Raw genomic sequence first — 21,218 nt, forward strand, 5'->3', positions numbered from 1 at the left:
CTCATTTAAAATATATGAAAATATGTTTGTTTTAATATCAAAAGATACAAGCTTTACACAAGTTTCTTTGATGTTAAGGTCTCTTATTCCAACCTGACTGACGGTGTCATATTCACTTTCAGCTTATTCTAGCTCTTCACTGATTATATCTGCTGTACATGTGCACAACTGCCTTGGTTAGGATCGGTTTTTTTGAGCATCCTGGTTATGTGTTAGCACATGTAAACACCATGGCCTGGTTTATAAGCCTGTATCCCAGTTTTGAGCAAACTTGGCTATGCTACGTGGAATACTCTGATAGAAACTGATAGAAACTGTGGCAAGCAAACGAAAGTTAATCAATAAAACAAAAAGTATCTTGGTAAATGGTAAACGATGAACAACACGCTGAAATAAAGGGAAAGTCTGACATAAGTAATGCAGACCAGAAATTGTATTGTTGCGTTTCATTTTCTGTTACTGGTAATCAGATGGAGAAGCGGACTCCTGCTAATCCAGTAAATACAGCCAGAAAGTGAACTGTATTCATTTGCAGCTGCTGAGGCAGGTCAGATGGTGAAGAAATTAGTGACTTCAGTTGTTGAGGAACCAAAAACAAGAACAATCAGAAACCTGGATACTGTTGTGATCATATATACAGGGATGTGAATAATCAGGTTTCCCATGTTCCATGTACATGTCATATCCTGAATATGACTAAAACCAGGTTAAGGGATAATAATGTGCTATACGACATTTACACAGAGTGAAATATTCATACCAAGACTCCCAAGTTTTTTTTATGTCTGTACCTCACATTTTATCCAAAATTTAGCCTAACACATAACTTTGGGGTCACCACTACAACTTAAAATAAAGTTCTTTGGGTTTGAACAATATGTAGTTGGATGACAGCAAAAAAGTTGGTGATGACTTTGTATCTGCTTGTTTAAATGAATTTTATTTACTGCCCAGAAATGTGTAGAGTCGGAGCAAATACTGCAAAGAACAGAATAAAGGACAGTCTGACAACATAATAAATTTCATGTCCTTAATCCAGACAACTAAACTGCAGGAGATTCAATGCACGGATGATGTGTCTGTGAGCAGGTAGTACCATGTGCTGCGAGAACAAAACTGCAGGAATTAGAACTGAGAGCCAAAGAGACTGTGGCCTCTGGGAACGCTGCCTGGTGCTGCAGCGACCAGTAGATGGCGTAGTTTTGTTGGAAGACAGGAGGAGGCTGTCGGAACCTCTGCGGGTGAAAGAGTCCCGCAGACTCGCAGCTGCGGATTAAATATGACACACACTTCCTTGCTCTCTGACCCTCTCTTACTCACACCCACACACACACGCATACTTGCTGGCAGTCCCCCTTCCTCGCCTCATTCACTTTGACTCAGGCCGCTCTCAGAAGTCACGTATTTGCATCACACCTGTGCTCGGCGTTCTGCAGCACTGCGGAAAGTAAGCGTGGAGGAGAGTGTGTCTGCGAGGGGGAAGTCAATGCGGAGGCCTGCCTGACACCACATTTCCCTAACCACTTCCACCCTAGGCTGTCATGGCAGAAAGGAAGCGCTATTTTCAGTCCATTCATCTTCTTGACCCACGAAACCCAGTCTGCTCCGAACACACACACACACACACACACAACAGGGTTGAGCTGGGCATCAAAACGTGCCTCCAATGCCACGTGGTTCCGGGGACAGCGGGACAACAGATGACAAACCAGCCTTGAAAGAAAGACAATGCGAGGTTTTTCTTCTGCAAATAAAACCTTAGCAACGTCCAATAAAATCATATTCACAGAACACATGTTGTAAATAAAGTAATTTTGGTTACACCATAATATTTTCTGCAGATGTTCGGTGAGCCGCCTTCAGTGGTTACTTTCCCACTCGACCGAGTGGAAATTTCATCGGGATCCATGTTACCTGATAGGCTTCTGAAAAGCGTGGTGTAATTCCGAACTTTTTTCGGGAAATGAAATTGGGCTACGACGCGGAGCGACAGTTGCTCGTTTGCATCGCTGCTGCCCCAGCGCGCCTGAAAAGCAACCTCCCGGAGGCCGAGGCTTTCATTCGTTCACGATGTGGCAGTAGGATAAAATCAAGCCGTTGACTGCGACACGAGATTCAAGATAAAGTCACCCCGGGCGCGGCCTGCGCTGCTGCGCGTCTGCCGTGGACGCGCAGCTTTGTGTCGAAGCAACAGGCGGTAAAGCGCAGAGGGAAGAGAGGCTGTGCTGGAAATTAATGCTAAAATATCTCCCACCCACCGGCTTCACCGGGGCGCACAGTGTATCCAGAACCTGTTGTTTCGTCAGACTGGACAGCACCGCGCACAGGGCTGGCGCGGTGGATGCCTTTACGCGCGGCGACAAGGCAGAGGTTGATGCACGAGGAAAGAGGGCGGTCAAAGTGTGAAGGCGAACACTGTACCCTGCTCCAGCAACTCAGCGCCTTTTAGACTGCGTCTCACACGTGCAATGTATTGTTCGTCCAGGGTACGGCTCGCGGCAGAGGACACGCATGCTTGAGGAGAACTCCGCGCACTTGATGCCCGCTTCGGTGATGCCATGCCCCGGAACCACAGCGGAGACGAAGGCGGCACTGGGCTCTGGATGAGGACGTCGCCGGGGCACCGTACCGAAGGCTACGGCTTGAAAGATGTGGAGTCCGGACGAAGGATGATGAACAACGCGGGAGACGGCTTGCTGTCAGCCTCCACCGCCGCAGGTGCTGCCGGCTCCGAGAGCCTGAGGGGGAAGCAGGGAGCCCGGCTCAGCCTGCTGGGGAAGCCGCTCATATACAGCGCGCAGAGCGGGCGGAGAAACGTGCGGTACCGGCGGCTCCAAAACTACCTGTACAACGTGCTGGAGAGACCGAGAGCCTGGGCGTTCATATACCACGCGTTTGTGTAAGTGTATTTTCATAGATGCATATAGGACAGTCTGTTTTGAATATCTGAAGTTGCACACCTGTTGATGCTGTTCCAGCCTCCCTGCAGGAACACGTTTCAGACACTCAATGTCCTAACAACTCAAAATGAATGACGATACAGTATTTTATTTCAATGTGAGCAGACTGTGATACCTGCTGCTTGTGTCTTCAATATTTCCACACATCACTTTGTCACTTTTTGAAAATGATGGCTGACATACATGTGACACGTGATTAAACGGTGGGTTGCATGAATGCAAAGCTCATCTTTAAAAATGCACCACAGTATGAGCACCCCTTTACCGGAGCTAGTTTCACAGCTCACAAAAAAATTCCTTCTCTGCTGTTTGAATTAAACCACTGAAATCCATGTACCGTTTCATTATATGAAGAAAGGCTTACTGTAACCCTTTCTGCACATAATTTCTCTTGATAACAGAGCAGGAGTCTTTGATTAGTAAGTGGAGCTTAAATGTTATTTTTAACACATTCAACTCCGGGGTTTGTGCACTTGCACTTTCACCACAATATGGATATGTAGTCATAAATGTCAAAGACTGGTGTTTTTGCAATGACTTCTGCATTTAGGAAGAGCTCAGGAAGTTTCACATCTGTACTATTTAGAACAGTTCTCAGGGTCTGTTAGTCCCTAAAGGTCAAAAATCAGGAACATCTTTACCCTTTTAGTTTGCTCTCTGTCATTCTTGGCCTTCCAAACAGCTGCATTTGATTTCCCGCATGCAGCTTTTGTTGTTGTGGCATCATGACTGTTTCTGAGAGGAAGGAAGTTGAGGCGCATGCTGACTGTAGAGCACCATCTTTTTTTTTGATGTGTGGCTGGGGTGTGTGTGTTTGCATTTGAAAGAGTGGTCAGCTTGAACTATTGCACTTACTCCAAGCAGCTCTTGAAATGAATCTCTTTTATTTTTAAAGAATCAATCAAAGGACAACACTGCAGGATCCCCGTTGGGGTTCATGTGCCTATTTGTAACGTTTGCTTTGGTCAGTGACGTTTAGGGAAGACACTTTTGAAACTGGATTTTTAGGAAATTGCAGTTATTAAATGTTACCACTGTTTCATAATGCAATGCTTTTTTCAGGAAATTTGCAACTGAAGGCCCAGTCACATCGGAAAGTTGCACAGCGAAATTCATTCCAAAATAAGCGGTGCTAGAAGCTTTGTTTCTTGCCATGTTTATGTCGTATCAGATGGAAGGTAGAGATGGGAAAGACTGTTAATGACTTGCGAGCATCCATGTCAACAAGACAGTCATATGATTACACAATCGGTTTTGTGAGAATTAAAATACTGTGCGTTGACAACATAACACCATATCCATTAAATTTGGCTTTAATTATAATGACCAAAGATCTTTGGCTGGTGTGAGGTTTGTTTGGTGTTCAAGCACTTCTGTATTAGTAAGTATCAAGTCGGATATAGCGACTTGATACTTGATACTGGTCTTAATAAAGAGTCGGATGTTGACATGAATGCCAAGTCAACATCTTGTACTTAATTAAATTAACTCCGATATGATGTGAATGTAGCATCATCACTACAGTAGCTGGAAAGAAAAAAGGTTAACACAATAGCAAGCTGAGATCATGCAGCGATGTCTGAGCTTCTTTCTATTTTCCTGGTGCTCTGTTGTTTACTCTCTCTAGGATTTTGCTGTCAAGACTGTACATAATTTTTATTCAATAGAGTTACTGAGCGGGGAAAAAAAGCCATCCAATAGCTAACTTGCAAACAGTCAATTAGCAAGTGTGGTTAGCTCGATCGCTAATGGGACAGTAAGTTTACTCAGTTTATTTAAAAGAGGTATTTGTAGCATTGAGTCTTGTCTGACAACTGTCTCAAAGACATGTCTCTTTTGTGGGGCAGTTTATTCCCCAACAGAGGAGGGTTACATAAAGGTGGATGGTAGCCACTTAAGCTCTAGATAAGAAAATGTTGCTGATGATGGACTGCAGTTTAGATAAAGGGGTGAAAAGCACTGTTAAGATCGTGTGCTATTTGTCAATGGTGCAAATTTGCACGTAAGATTTCAACAAATTTGAATTCCACGTGGTGATATGGATGGATTTACGTAGTCCCCGCTAGTGAATCCACTGATAGTTGTGATTTCAGTTGATTTTGCCACAAAACTTTGCTGTTTTTAAATGCTGGATAGTATAGATCTGACCAGGCCTTAACTCCCAACAAGTCCTTCCAGTCCGGTTAATTTGTATGCGAGCAGGAAAGCTTAAATGCAATTCTTTGCTTCAAGTGAACTAGAGGAGCCGGTATTTCTAGCCAATCAGGGTCCAGGAGGTGTTCATTTTAAATCCAAGATTTCCATCTGATATTCACCCCTTTATCTAAACTGCAGTCCATCATCAGCAACATTTTCTTATCTAGAGCTGTAGTAGCTTATATTTGGAACAAAATAAGGATATGAAACGTTTAAATTAACTTTTGACCCAAAAAGTCAAGAATTTATAGTCTCTCCTATCTATCTACAGTAGTGTGAGAATTCATTACAGAGGAGAATTACATTTATTTTGGTGTAAAAGTGTTTCAGCCATCAATTGTTCTTTATGAGGTCTGTCCAGACTTTGTGAGGTCAAAGAGGTATTGTAATGATGTCAGTGACCCCCATGGGGCCCATCCAGCTCACTGATGACCTCCCTTATCCTTTTATATTGGGGGTATAATTTAACGAGAGACACCGTTGGATTTTCTTAGGTCTCCACTTTTGCTAAAAGGTTGACTCGAAAAATGCTAATTTACATATCTTATGAAAGTGTTGACTCACACACACCCACAAGGATCCCAGGACTCAGAGTCTCTTCACATGAGCGCTCGTATATGTTAGGAACGCACGGTTGGGTGGCTGGGAAGTTGGTGAATGCTTTTCTTTCATCCCTGTGGCAGCGAGGTTGAACTAGAGAAATGCAGAGACTGAGCTCTCTCAGCCCTTTGCTCTCTCCCCTGTACTGTGATGAATGTCACTATGATGGTAAGTGGCCTTGAAAGTTGCACTAGTCTGCTGATATGAAAGTCATTGCAGTTGAGATCCTTTCTGTCACATTTTTTATCCACGAAATAAGATGATATCCATGTCCAGCTAAGGGGAAAGCTAGGTGTGCTTCATAGCTGCTGCCATAAAATATCAGAATTGCTGTTTAGGGGCCAGTTGACACAAAGGAAGCAACAAAGTGAAATGAACTGAAACTCAGGGAAGTGACCATACCCATCATGGCCAGCCTTAGGGAAGGGTGGCATCATCATGTGATTGCCTTGTTTACCTTTGCCAGAGGATTGCCCTGGTACCCACATTACTGTAGATGGAACATTGACTCCAGTCCCTAAATACCCGATTGATACTCGACACCAGAATGTCCCTTAGGCAGATATCAAATTTGCATCATCTCAGTTAAGAAGGAATGGGATGTTGTTCTCTCCTGATGAGCTGCCTTGTGATGTAACTGAAAGGAAGTCCATTTTTAAATAATAAAACTTGAGCCAACTGAATCTTTAAATGGTCTGCAGTTATCTATTGTCTACATTTGTACGTTTACATTCCCTGCATACATAAGAGATAAGATGATCATGTTTGCTCCTCATCGGCCAACACAAGGGTGCCGGAGAACAATGGTTGTAATGAAGTGAATGTCACTGCAGGGAGCTGCTCAGTGAAGTGAACTAAAATTTGTGGGGTAGATGGAAACACGAATCCAGGTCTGTTGGATGTGTAACCAACTGTTGGCTAACACCATTGTGATTTCATAATATGTCAGTTTTCATCCCTGTCTCCTAGAAATTAAGTGTATATTAACCTGAACTGCAACAGAAAAAACATCTAGTAAGAAACGTAACTGCGACCGGATTACTTTTTTAAATTAACGTAATGAGGATATGTTGTTAATTTGTGTATTCGGCATGTCGCAAACACGTTGATACTGAACATATCGGTATAAAATGTTCACAGACAACATGTTTGTTTTCTGCCAGAATATTTTTGTACAATATCCATTTGCAGAGACTACAGCATTATTACACATACATTATTTTTTTTTATGGTTCTGTTTAGACTCTCACAGCACTTGGTCTGGTTTCAAACAGAAAAAGTTCATAGTGACTTCAGACACAGTGTTTATTTACATTAAACCTAAACAATGAACTTTCCCAAACCTTAACCAAAGTGCTTTTGTTGCAGACGGGACTGGGGACCATCCATCCCAACCACCTCCTCGTGAATCCGCTGCCGTTAACAATCCTGTGACTTCGTTCATTCAAAACAATTGTTGCCTCTGAACCTAATCCAGCTGGTGATTATCTTTCCTATAAAATGTATTTGCTGTTGCAGTTTAGATGTATATAAGGGTTATTTGCAGGAGACAGGGTTGCAGTGTTGTCTTTATAGCTTGCTATGTTAACACCCTGTTGCAAAAAAAGAAAAAAAAAATTAATCACTGTAATCCAAATGTAGGCCAAGTCTTGCCCAGATTTTTAGAGCAAATATGTATGGAGTAAATGTACTGTTTTCTCTGTGCATTATGGGTAGAGTAAATTCCAGTATAATCCACACAGCAGGACAGTATCAGCTGATTTTAGCCACACTTGTTGGTATACTACTTTTGATCCAGCACTGGTACATACTGGTCAAACACACCTGTAGAAAACATCATATTCTCAGGTGTTATGTGTGCTGTATCTTGTGGAAAGGGTTAAAGTCATTGTTTAGGCATATTAGTATAAAAAAACCAGAGTTATATGCCAGGAAACACAAAATTATTTTTGCTTTAGAATAACTCACATATGATCCTCTTTTAAATCTCCTCTCTTCATAACATTAGTAACAACATTACCCTTTTTTATGAACTGCATCTAATAAATCTGTTAATTAAGTTTTTGATGTTGTGGTAAAAATTCTTCACGTGGTGAAAAATGTCTCATTTCTTACCCTTACATTTGTGTGTGTGTGTGTGTGTGCGCGCGCGCGCGCGCTCGCACAGGGTTCCTCATGAGAATTAGTGCGTTTGATACTAATTTGAACAAGCTGTTCTGCTTGAACAGCTGCAACACTGTTTTGATAACTCACAGAAGTTCAATTTCATCATCCACTGCTTTCAGGAAGCAATAAAAAAAAACGCTCTTTTCCTTATCTGCCTCGTCTGAGCTGCACACATTAGGAACAGGTCAGAGGAGCAGATACACTTACAAGCCTGCCCTCGCAGCATCCACTTATCTTCTGTTTGGCATGCCCACACAGCCCATCCTCATTGGCTTTGATGCTTAAAGCGATATTTCACCTTCAACTGTGTTCCAATTTCTAACACACATGCCTCCCGGTGAAGTTACTTCTTGAAAATTGCAACATGAGAAGTAACAGCATCAGGGTCAGCTTAATCATGTGTTATCTGTGTAATTAATATTAGATTTTCAATGTCAGTACCTGACCCTGTAACTCTTATACCGGGATAGCTAACTAAAGGCAGATATTTTGCTCACATGCCCCGTGTAACTCCTCTGCTGTTGCATTTTCCTGCGGACTATATGGCTACCGCATACATTTATATTTTTAGCCATTCCCTATGTGTGACAGTAACAGCACTGAGCCAGTCTTTGTGCTGAGTTAAATTGCCCCTGGGGTCCCAGACTGCCCTCCTTCCTGCTCGCACACACACATACACAGTGCTACCATTCATCTCACCTCTGGATTAACAAGCTCTTATCCTTGCAAGTATGTTCAGGGGCAGGAAAGTGTGGGGGGAAAAGGATACAGTGTTCCTCCCCCTCAGGTTTCTGAGCCGGCACGCTGAACGATCGGGGGGCATGGAGTAGTGACACGAACTCGCTGCTCTCACTTGTTAAATATCTATCAGTTGGTTTATTGTTTGGAATACTTGGATTTATAGGCTGCAGTAAAGGATGCTGACTCATCTTGAAAGCTGTGTTTGATGGGCATTATTGTGTTTTTTAAGCCAACAGACACAATAAAATGTTTAGTAGACATCTGAATGACTAATCAGATGCTGCTGTTATACGCTGTTATGTATTATATTTTGAGCTATGGTTTATAGTCCAGCCATTGAAATTTTGTCACATAGTAATATCTGTTCTTCCTGTAACCCCCCTGCTCATTATCTCTTTGAGAAGTTTTAGCCTTCTGGTGTGGACTATGTCTGTGTACTGTTGTAGATTCAGCTCCGAAAGCCCTCGCTGTAGATGTTAGCGTTTGCATCCGTGTGTTTTCCCAATAGATCTAGTGTATATATTCTTAACCTGTGTGACACATAAGGGCATTTGTGTTAGCGCACAGCGTGGCCCACTGTCACCTTTTGAATGTGTGACTCAATGGAAAGAAGCTTCTTATAAACAGGGCGAGCAAAGCGCTGTAAACAGTGCCGACCTGTCTGCTTCAGTGCAAGTGTTGAAGAAGAACTGGCTGGTTTGATCAGTACAGTGACATAAAGCAGAGGTGTGATGTCTTTGTCCAGATGGAGGTTGCCTTGACACTGTGTGAGTGCAACAGTGAGGAGCAGTAGCTGTGTTAAGATGGTTATGGGCGTTGCATGTCGTGGTGTAGATTTGTTAGTGAGAGCTTGATGAGAAGAAGTGAAAGTCTGATTCAGACATGAGAGGAGAGCTAATGTGTGTTTGATATAAATGGTTGCTATGGTAGTTTAAGCATTTTACTTGGTTATGTGATCCTTCATAATGTCATCATGTGTTTGGGCATGTCTTAAAGAATTGTGGTTTTGCAATTTTAGCCCAATAACTGCAACTTATGTATATTTTACATTACTGATTACCACTTTTCAGAGCATACTACAACTTTAAAGATTAAGTTCCTGCTTTCAGTTGCAGAAACTGTCTGTTACTGACAGTTTCTATCAGTAACTATCTGTTCCTGACTGTAATGTTTGAATTTAGTTACAAGCAGTTACTCCATGGAAAACTCTTCCTATTCGTGGGTCCAAGGATGCTCCCACATCCAAAGGCTTGGGGGCAGCTGCCAAACAGCTCCTATACACAACAACTTAACTTTGACAAAGAACCAAAAGGCAAGTAAATGTTCGCCATGATAGATTATCTATCTCAGGCATGCATTACTGTAAGTCTCTTCAAATTGATCTTCATAGTGAACTGAAATGAACTGAAAGCAGTGGCTGCATGAAATTGTTTAAAAAAAAACTTTAAGAAATGGTTTGCAATAAAAATACATGGTATGGCTGGTGTTCCATATTTTTTACTGTCAATAAATCCGATGAAAAGACCAAACGCAACAATGAATGACTTCTCTACTTTTTCTGTGGCTCTCAAACCCAAAGCCCATTGATTCCTACTGAAGTGTAATTCTTAAAATATAAATATAAAAATATAAAATGTCACAAATATATATTTTAATTTTAAAAAAAAAGCTCAGTAATTTCCAAGAAGAGCTGCGCACTGTAGTTCTTTGTAAATGTTAACCAAACAGGAATAAAGAGCGCACGTGTTAGGGACTATTTTCAGCTGTGGATTAATACACATCCTTTGTGCTAGTGAGTTTTTATGGTAGCTGGATGGTGTATTTGGGACTGTATCAAAATAGACTACAATTCCCAAGTCCATCCTAATGAAGGAACATGTCACCCAGTGTGATTGTGTGGCTCATCGCTGTGTTTTTAATAATTTTTGGACAATGGTGAGAGGAATAAGGTGCGCATATCTAGCTTTGGCTACACAGACAATACTTGTTAGCAGGATCAAGTCAATGTTTGTTTTGGTCTTTTCATGGAATTAGTTGACAATAAGATAAAATATAGAATGTCTCAAATATTAGCCCTTCAATGTGAAGTGTTTTGTTGTCTTTAGTTCTACACATTGAGTGGCCAAACATTTGTTGTATACAACAAATTTTCTTACTATCACATCACTTTAGAATGGACCGAACCAGCTCAGTCAAAAATCTTCGTATCCACTCAAACAGTCCTCCACAAGACATTTCAATAAAGCCTCCAATAAGAACTAAAGTTCTAAGAACTATAACATATACCATATAAATATATACAGCAGGACAAGTTTTCTGATTCTTAATTATTAATTATGTGGAACCAGTCACATGCAGGTATTGTATCTAAGTATGTACATGTAAATCACCAAGCCTGTTTGATACCAATCAAAGGACTGACAGCTGATGGGGCTTGCCTGCTGTAGGTATCATATTTCAGTCCTGTGTTTAATCAGAGGGAATTCCCCTTGTTTTCAGAGATGAGCTTTCTGTAAATGCAATGACAAGGCCTTGTACGCATGTTTTCTTCCTTTGAAAGGCTGCCTTGCTTTAACGCCTCCCACAGTGAGCAGGAAAGGAGATTAGTTTCTTGTATCAAAATGAGGCTCATGATCTTTGTTTTTTTTCCCCTTTTCTCCTGATATGAATTGCCCAGAGAGCTACCACAGACTGTACACTAACATTTGTCCCCTGATCAACCAGTAGGCATCACTACTAGTTGGCTTCCAGCCAGTGAACAGTCAGGTACAGCCACCAGACTAGACAGGAACTCTTGTTTGCAGCTGGGAACTGGTGGCTGTGATCGTGGGCGAGGGCTTTTCCACCTGGCTGCCCCTTGAGTCTCACTCTCGGCTGAAAAGGTCTTATGGCTGAAGAACTGTAGTGGCATTACCTCAGAATGACCTACACCATCAGCTGTGAGTGGTGTACAAGTGTTGAGTGTACATGTCTTCAGAGTCTTCATTGCATCTTCCCACTTATCCTCCCTTCATCTCTCTTCCCTGTGGCAATTGCAGACAGTGCTGCTTGGTTGCATTTCCGTCATCATTGTGCCTGTGTTAGCACTGAGGCTGATCTCTAGCACAAAGAGAGGAGGAAAGAGTATGACCTCTTGTAGCTTTGCTCTGTCTTTTTAACCTGTTTCCTTTACTGTTGTTTTAGTCATTCCTGAATTTTGAGTGCTTTCCTGTTGCCATGGCAACTGATGCTTCCTTCTTGAGCCTGCTCAAGACTGTTAAAAAAGCCGTCTTGGATGGGTTTCAGTAAGGAACAAAAAATAAGTCCGAGTGAGTGCTCCTCGCTGCGTGTGCATTTCTGTCATCCACTGATGGCGTGGCCCCTACTGGCCATGCTTTCACTGCTTTGCCACCATGGCCAGCAGCTAGTCATGGCTGATACAAGCCATGCCCTAGCCACTGCTACCATGCTATATTTAGGCATGCAGCGATTACTTTAGTGTTCATGAGTCTGTGGACTTGTTCTCTCCCTGTGGGAATAACACAGCTAACCTTAAACTCCCACACTACCCCAATCTAGTATATAATATACCTAATACAATACATTTTTTCTAGATTTCAACTTCCCATGATTTGCCTTACTCTCCAGGAAGAAGAAATGCATTTGGATACAGGATGTGACTTTTTTTTTTCTTTTATTGCCTATAAAGCTCCATTTGCACAGAATAAAAATCAAAGAAAACACATTTATCACATTTAAAACACATTTATTATTTTTTCTTAAAGACTACGCAACTTTTGCTGATATTGCAGCTAAAATAAAATAGACCAACAGCATCAAAATGCCTCAGGAAAGACACTCTTGGTCCAAAAATAGCACCATCATGCCTTGTTCTAGTGTGACATAGGCTACACACTACAGTAGTCATAATGTGACGGGGGGGGGGGGGTATACTATGCAAGGACAAAGGATTTGCCACCATCTACATTCACAGCCTGGGTGAGCATACATGCTGAAGATTGGTCCTAGGAGGGGAAATGGCAGCACATCAGGGAGATACAGCACCAGGCCATGCCCTCGGCATTTTGCTTTGCACGAACCTGATAATACTGCAGTGTAGTGGGTGACAGGCCAGAGGCCCTCTGACCTCCCTGTCTTACCCACAGGGGCAGCACTGCAGCTGGGCAGCCAGCCTGTCACTCACCCCCCCAAACAGTGTGTAATGTGCTTTCACAGTGGAAAGAAGTGAAAGAGAGTGGTAAATGGAAAAGGGAGACAGACTGACTGGCTGGGAAATGACAATGTGAGTGAAACAGACAAAAAGGGGAAGGAGGGGCACCATTTATGATTTCTGTCTTGTGATGCTTTCAGTGCTTCCTGTTTCCTGTTGCATTACCACAGTTGTTCTTGAAATTTGTATCTGTCACACAAAAATGAAAATACTCATAAATGCCCACCAGAATTGGCTTCTCCTCTACTGTGTGACCACAGAATATTTTTTTATGTGTGGAATCTGTGTAAACCTGAGAGACTTGTTTGCACTATATCTTGGCCTTTATTTCCTAGTCTCTTTCCTCTCAGTCTTGTCCATGTTTTGATGTTTAAAATCAGACATACAAAAAAATTGTGATTTCAGCTCTACTCCGTGTTCCCCATGCATCATGGTTGCTCTGGGCAACTGTTACCCCATGTAGCAGTGAGCCTGTACACATCTCCTCTGTTTGGTAACATTAAAACCTCAGTGTCGAAACCTCTGCGAACAGCAAACTCACTAAAGGTAAGGTTTTGCCCTACCAAAACTAATGGCCTAGAAGCAACATAGAATAAAGATACAGAGAGCAGAAATTGAGATGGTAGAGAGATTACAGCGTACGTACTAAAATCTGGTTTCTAGTCTTTAAACTGACCGGAAAAAATAGCTTAATGTCTACAAAAGTATAATAATTTAGCAATAATCTGTTATTTTATGAGATTTCTGCTGTTGTTTCTGCCACAGCCTAGTTTCATCTTAAGTTGTGTTGAATGGCGACAAGTCACAAGTGTCAGGGGTCAACTCCTGTCTGAGTCTGAATTCTGCTCTCACACAGCCACAGCCCAACCAATGTAATATCTTATTTGTGCTCACAAAATTAGACAACATGTACCAGAAAGGTCAGCTGGGTTAGAAGAATGAGGTTAAAGTGCTGAGGTATGCATGAGCACCAGGGTGGTTTTAACCATTACATTGCTCTGTTAGCATTTTCTTGTAGCTGACTTGTCAGAACACATTAGTGGTAAGTTTGCTCCCGAGGTCACCTCCGGCGCAGTCCTCTGTCATGTAGCTAGACAGTATTTTGTGTGTGTGTGTGAGTGTGAGAAGGGGGTTGGGGACTGAAGGAGGAAGAGATCACACACATGCTGCTGACATGAAGAGGTTCTTCATGTGCCTCCACTTTTTGAACAGGCAGCGTGTATATGCTGAGTGATATGTCAACTCTTACAGCTGCAGCAATTCTGCTTTTTCTGTTGCATATAGGGTGTATTTGAAATGTGATGAACAGTGATTAAACATAATGTAAGTATCTTGTGTAAAAGGACTTAAACTCTAAAGTAAAATGAATCACATACACAAACATCACAACGGTGGGCCAGATAACAGTTAGGTCAGTGTATTTAAGTTATGGAGGAGCTGTGGCAATAGAAATTTCCATCCCAATATCTGACTGACAAAAGAGCTCCATAAAGGCCAAAATCATCTGTTGTCTAAATTGCAGGTGCATCAGAAGAGGAAAAAATATTTAATCTGTCATAGAGAAGATGGTCCCCAAAATAGTTATGATCATTATTCCAACACAGGCAAGCTGCAGTGACAAAGAGGAGCATTAATGATGTGGCACAATAGAAGATGTCTAAATCCACTATTGTGCCACAATAGTCGCAATATTGTGTTTTAATCATGGTTTTACGTAGCTGAGATTAATCAATGCATTATGATTGGAAAAAAAAGGTTTACGTACGGTATATACAAGATGTAGTAGTCATGCAAACACTGATCTCATACCATCTGCTGTTAAACAAAAGACTGGGGGTGCTCAGAATGAAAATGTCTGTTGTTGCCACGTGCCCACCGTTCTGATGTTTCATCTGATTGAGTTGTTGCTTTCCAGTCTCAAATCAAGTTTTAAAGCTGCATTCATAGGTTTTCTGGCCTCCTGGGGGCGTACAAACTTCCCAACAACCTGAAATACACTGACTCTTCACATATTGTACTATGGCTATCTTGCTAGGAAACAGTTGCCTACAGTACCTGCAAATCTAGCAGACATGAAACATTAGCATTCCTTTGGAGCCAGGTCTTGGGCCACCCAAGGAAGAATAAGTGTAATATTCACAATTCTTTTACCTGTTCTGTTCTCCACTTACTCCTGCTAAAAATGTCTTCATCTTTGTAAATAGTAGACTTTCTTTACCAGCTAGTTGTTACCTTTGTGCGTTTCCTCTTTGCTGCTGGGCAGGTAGCAGACAGTGGGATTATCAGAGCTTTTTTTTTTTTTTTTTTGCTAACAGCTTCCTGCTGCTGGAAATAAGGTAAATGACAGAGGTGAGGCTGAAACACAGATTACATGTGCCATAAAACCAAAAACAATCCCAAAGCAGCTAAAAGAAGTAGTACTGTAGCTCTATGGAGCTACTGAGTTGTGTGATAATTTCCAGGACCTTTGTCACTATAAGCATCCGTTTTCACATCACACAAAGCTCTTCATTTATTGTTACCTGAGTAATTCATAGGAGACATTTTAGGAAATAAACGTAATCACTTTCTTGCCGAGAGCTAGATGAGAGGCTGGATACCACTCTCCCACTCTCATGTCTGTACGGGTAAATTTGAAGCTACCCCCAGTAGCTGGTTAGCTTAGTTTAGCAAAACAACTGGAAACAGGGGGAAACAGCTAGCCTTCTGTCCAACAAAATTCACCTACAAGCACCCCTAAAGCTCTCTTATAAACTCGTTATATCTTGTTTATTTAATCCATACACAAACCAGAGTCTAGCTTCAGAAAAGTTTCTAGAAAAAGCCTCTAGAAAAATGTGTTAACTTAGAGTGGAAACGGGAAACGGCTGGCCTGGGTCTGCCCAAAGGTAACAAAATCTGCCTGCCAGCACCGCTGAAGCTCACTTATAACACATTAACACATTACATCTTATTTGTTTAATCTCTATGAAAACTGAAGTATAAAAATGCCAGGCAGATTTTGTTACCTTTCAACAGAGCCTGGCTAGCTATTTTGTTTCCAGTGTATGTGCCCAAGCTAACTGGCTGCTAACCGTAGCTTTATAGTGATGGTACATATATGAGACTAATATATGAGATCATATATATCATCTAACTCTTGGCAAAAGGGCAAATGATATTTCCCAAACTGTCAAACTAGTCCCTAAATGTAAAAAATATCTACAGTAGTAGTGGAGATTTAAGTCTGACTTGAGTAACTCTCAGGTCAAAGCCTTCATCTCTCTTGATTAATAAGGGAAATGAAAAAGGCCTTTACCTGATGCCTCATGACTGAACTCCTAGAAATGCCTCGAATCATTTGCACATTTGTTACATGCACCATGTATCACCAAGACAGATTCTTCCATGTTTATTGTACCTCATGGGTAAAATGATACTTCTTGTTATTCGCACCTCTTCATCAAATTGAAGGGTGGCCTCTCTCTTAAACTGTGCTGTGTTTACTCTGGCCTGGTTCCCTCCCCCTTTATGAGCTCTGACAGGAGCTGTAGACAAGGAGATATGATCTCACCAGTAGCTAAAACTGGTGCGCGTGTGTGTATTTGTGTACTACTGTAGTACTTTGGACAATTGTTGCTTTGGAGGGTAAGAAGTCAATGAGTGTCAGTCGGAGCAATGGTAATCTCGGAGTGTGAAGTGGGTTTATGACCAGCTCTGTGTCATTTTCAATCAGCGTCTGATAGACTGTAAGAGAGGATGAGGCCACAGGGGTTAAGCATTATCATTATTCTTACATACAGTAAAATATCTCAACTGTACTGTGCTTAATGTTCTGCAACCCAGGGTCAAATCATGCCCTCTCAAAATCAAGTGTAATCAATGTTGACTGTGTTATAAACTGTTTGTGAGAAGCCTTGTATCCAATAAATCAATAATAAATCACAAGGAATCCCAGACAGCAGCTTGAATGTCACTTACTATCCCAACATTAGTCCATTAAATTGACTCTTGAGCTGCTGCCCATCGCTTTTGTTTGCCAAGTCATGTCTGCCTGTCGCTTGACGAATAAGCCCAGAAGTGTTTGTCTTTACAAAATAAGCTTGACCCCACAGCATGCCAGCTCGTGTGTCGCTGGGGACAGAGGGAGGCAGGGAGGAGGAGTTGAATTTTGGGAATCAAGCTGAGTAGGAACACACAACAGCTGCTTGTTGGAATAACACAGTGGCTGAAATGACTGCACCACATGGGTCATATTACCCACCCAGGCTTTTAATAGGCTAGCTTGACTACAGAGAGAAATGATTAGTATTGAGTACAGTAGCCCGATCACATATCATACATGAAAGCTTTTTCAAAGGTATGTTGACAGAGGAATATATCGCTTCAGTGTGTTCTTTGTAGAGTTGCATTGTGAGCTGAGAGGCTCTCAATGAAGCCCTGTTCCAGTCATGTTATCCCCAAAATGTTTTTCTAAGTTGTTTAGGAGTATGTGCTGTACTTTTATGTATATTGATAGTTCAATGATGAAATCTTCTGGGTTTCAGCTCTATTGGAAACTCCATTAGACTTGCTTGTCACAATGATTAAGTCATGCTCCTGCTCCGCTGAAGCTCAATTCTACATATGGCTACTGAGGTTTTTGGCAAAATATTTGTCAAAGTAATTTATATTTTAGCCTGGCTGCTGTGGTAACGATTGTGAAGTAGAATTATTGCTCTTGGCAGTTTGCAGGGAGATGGAAAACCAACCGTCGTTATTGGTTTTATAGGAGATTTAAATATATTTTAATGAGAGATTTTATTCATAACTTATATTTAGATCTAATCCTCAAACTATGAGTCCTGCATATTTGTTCTCCACAGCTCCCACATGCTCACGGTGGCTCACAGCGCTCTCTAAGGCTTTATACGTTTTGTCCTTTGCGAAAAAATTGAAATGAAAGAAGCAGCCTGTTGTTAAACACACACTCAGCCCTAACCAATATCCTGTCGTGAATAAGGAGTGATGTACTTTGTAAATGCCACAAAACCACTAGTATGACAATGGTTAAGTAAGGCAATTCAATATAATCTCTTTAAATTGTTGATGTAAATCATGTGTTGATGTAAGAGGGCTACAAGTCTACATGCTGTGTTTCTCTGTACCCTGCATTTTATCATACTACTCTGCCTTTGCCACCTGTGTACTATTTTTGCGTCACTGATGTGTGTGTTCTGAATATTCCTATGAGAGTTTGTCAAGTTTGAAGGGTGTGTTACCACCTGTGAAAGCCAAGTGGCAAACAGACCCCTTCTCCTTTTCTTTTGAGGAGCTATAGATGAGATGCCCAAACTGAGGTGGTGAAATAAAAAGCAGTAAATGCCAGCAGGATACGCCACCATACAAATTAAACACCAATTAAGAAATATAACACAAAATAGACATTTAATATTACTACAAATGTAAAAGCATGATTAAATTTGATAAAGTCATTTGATATATATTCATAACTGATGAAAGAAAATCATTCTTAGTTGCTACGAACATTCTCCAATATTATGGTGACGATGCAAATTAAAAAAAATTTAAGAAGTTTATGGTCACTCTATAGACATTAGCCATATCAGATACTTTTAAGTCGCTGAGGGAATCATATATATTATACAGGACTTGAAATAAAGTGTTTCAGGATAAAAATGTGGTTTAATAATGATGATAATGTTTTTCATGTGTCACCCCTGCATATTTCTTGTCCACAAAACACTGTGAACTGAAACATGACCTTAAAACTTGAAAACTGACAACTAGCGACCAGTTTCTTGAACCCTTGCATCTGATCCTTGCTGCTCAGCAGTCTCAATCTTACAGCCTGCAAGCACTGAAAGCGTCAGTCCTCCACCATGCTGGTGCAGATTGTGGGGCACCCTCGTTGGATCTGAAAGAGCAGGCGGGCTCCTCCCCAGTGCTGAGGCTCCAGGTTGCTTAGAGGTCTTTCTTAGGGCCAGAAATGTAGTTCAGCATTTATTGCCCTAACTTTCCTGACATTTAAAGGGATTGTGACAAGTGCTGTCATCAGAGTCAGTGGGGCATCTCTGCGACAACTTCGCACAGAACCACCATGGAAAACCTGACAATTTTTAGCATCACCCAAACTAAAGTTGTTGATTTTTAGTCGCCCCACTTTCAGGAGTCAGCTTGCTGTGTCTCAGAGTAACATTGTACAAATAGTGGCCTGTGTCTTTGTTTTGCACCAACTGTTGTCATAATGTCCTTTACGTAACCTCAGGGACTGTGAGGTATGATGTCAGATGTGAACTGTCAGAGGCAAGTCTTTACTGAACCTAAAACATACCATCTTTATACATTTATTCTGGTTTTAGAATGTCGACTTGCCCCTTTAAAAACCACCCATTGAGCCAAATGAAACGTTCACAACCTGGAAAATAGAAAAAGCTCCCTCCCAGCTGGCATGTATTAAATCCCACATCGTCCTAGTTCTTTCTCTCAAAACCAATTTTTTGTTGTTTTTGTAGCTAATTGAGTCGATATTCCCCTGGCCTTATTTTGACATGGGATTACAGAGGACTTCTTACAGGGTTAGGATGTTGTGACCAGTTCTGTTCCTTTGTGACTTTGGCAAGTGCACTTGCCAAGTCCGGCTGAACTTGTTGTTTTGCCTCTGTGTCCTTAAAGGGTGAATATTTAGAATGTGTCATTCACAAAAATCTTCCATTCATACTAGGAGGTAGTGTCTTTTTTTAGTGGGAATTTGATGTTTTCTCTTCCTTGAAGAAAAGGCTTTTTTTTATTTTTTATTAATAGACCAAAAAGTTTATTGATTAATCCAGAAAATAATCATGAGATTCTTTGATAATGAAAATAATTTTATGTTTGTGGGTTGTTTCATGACATACACAGCTGAAGGAGAGGGCAATGAACGTGAAGCATTTCATTTTTTAAAAGATCTAAACTAGTGGTTTCTAGCCTTAGCAAAAAGTAAAAACCAGTAAACTATAAACTGTCATAATGAATATATTCTTCTAACCTGAGAGACTCTGTAATCCTGTATCTTTGCTTCTGCCTGGCTACTCATGAATAGAAGAATATAATGACTTTTGAACAGATTGCACTGCTTTTGAATACATTGAGTGCCTCAGTAGAAGAAATGAAAGAAGTCGCTCTTGTTCTCTGTCTCTTTCTCACTCTGTGCACCTGGATGAACGTTAATGCATGCCAAGCAGCTTCCTCGTCAGCCATCTGCTGCCTCATCTTGAAAGGTCTGTTATCCTCTGCTTTGTGCTCCGTCTGCTTGAACCAACAACTTGTCTGACTTCCCTCTGGGGCTTCTGGCAGCAACCTTTCCTATGTTCACCAACCTGAACTTGCCTGGGCTCTTCAGTGAAAAGTTCAGCCTTTCTATCATACGAAACTTAAAATCCCTACACTGTAGGAAAAGAGCTGAAAACCTTTGATCAATGCACGATTAAACCAATAATGCAGTGGTTTCCAACCTCTTTTGTCAGACGTGCTACTGCACTGTCACATGATCTGAATTGCCCCTTCATAAACACCGCCTGTCATGGTGAATTGATTTTAAACTTATTTAGCACTTTTAATTAAAAAAAAAAAAATGGGTATCATCAGCCTGTAATGTTTTCATACAATCGAACTGTCATTATTTAGATAGTTTGGTCAAGTTTGCATTTTTACTACTGTCACTTGGAGTAGCTGAAGCGGGACATTTCAAGCATTTACTGATTACTTTTAGCTAACTATTACAAGCATCTATCCATTACTATCAGCCAACTATTATACTTTTATCCAGTACTTTAAGCTAATTATTACAACCATGTATCTTTTACTTTTAGCTAACTATTAAAACCATTTATTCATTACTATCAGCAAACTGTTACAACCAGTTATCCATTACTTTCAGCATCAACTATTTCAACCATCTGTACATTATTGCCAAATTGTTTTCATGCACTCTCAGCTGCAGCAGGTAGTGTTCAGGTTTTATAGTGAAATCTGAATTTCTATTTTCTTTACTTTTTTGAAATCTTTCTGAATATCCCTACACAACTGCTTAAGTGCCCCCCTAGGATACAAGTACCATGTATTGGAATCATTGCACTAATGAATCCAGACAAGTCAGGCAGTTAGACTCCTTTCTACACGTGAATCAGCTGTATCCTGTCCTGAGCAGCAGCCTCTATTTTTCCCCAGTGTCGACAGAGTTATGACCTTCCCGGGCGGAACAACTTTCACTCCAGTGAACAGCTGCTGTTTACCCCTCCTAATCGTAGGCAGCTGAACATCCATCAGACCACTAATGAATAAAACTGCATCATATCATGCCCTCCCCCACTGTAACTTAATGATGC

General features: G+C 41.2%; 1 protein-coding gene across 3 annotated transcripts in view; it reads left to right on the forward strand.

Annotated features, from left to right (window-relative positions):
* The first annotated feature begins 1,583 nt into the window (after nt 1-1,583).
* The window catches only part of kcnq5b (potassium voltage-gated channel, KQT-like subfamily, member 5b), a 114,784-nt gene continuing 95,149 nt past the window's right edge, over nt 1,584-21,218 (forward strand). For 2 of the 3 annotated variants that reach the window (XM_040146793.1, XM_040146795.1), the window contains exon 1: nt 1,584-2,899. In XM_040146793.1, the coding sequence (XP_040002727.1) occupies nt 2,559-2,899 (341 nt within the window). In that variant the 5' untranslated portion in view covers nt 1,584-2,558. The remainder of the gene's footprint in view (nt 2,900-21,218) is intronic. The other variant, XM_040146794.1, reaches the window with a different exon arrangement.

Source organism: Xiphias gladius, chromosome 15, assembly GCF_016859285.1.
Source record: "Xiphias gladius isolate SHS-SW01 ecotype Sanya breed wild chromosome 15, ASM1685928v1, whole genome shotgun sequence".
In the NCBI taxonomy this organism is placed as follows: Eukaryota; Metazoa; Chordata; class Actinopteri; order Istiophoriformes; family Xiphiidae; genus Xiphias; species Xiphias gladius.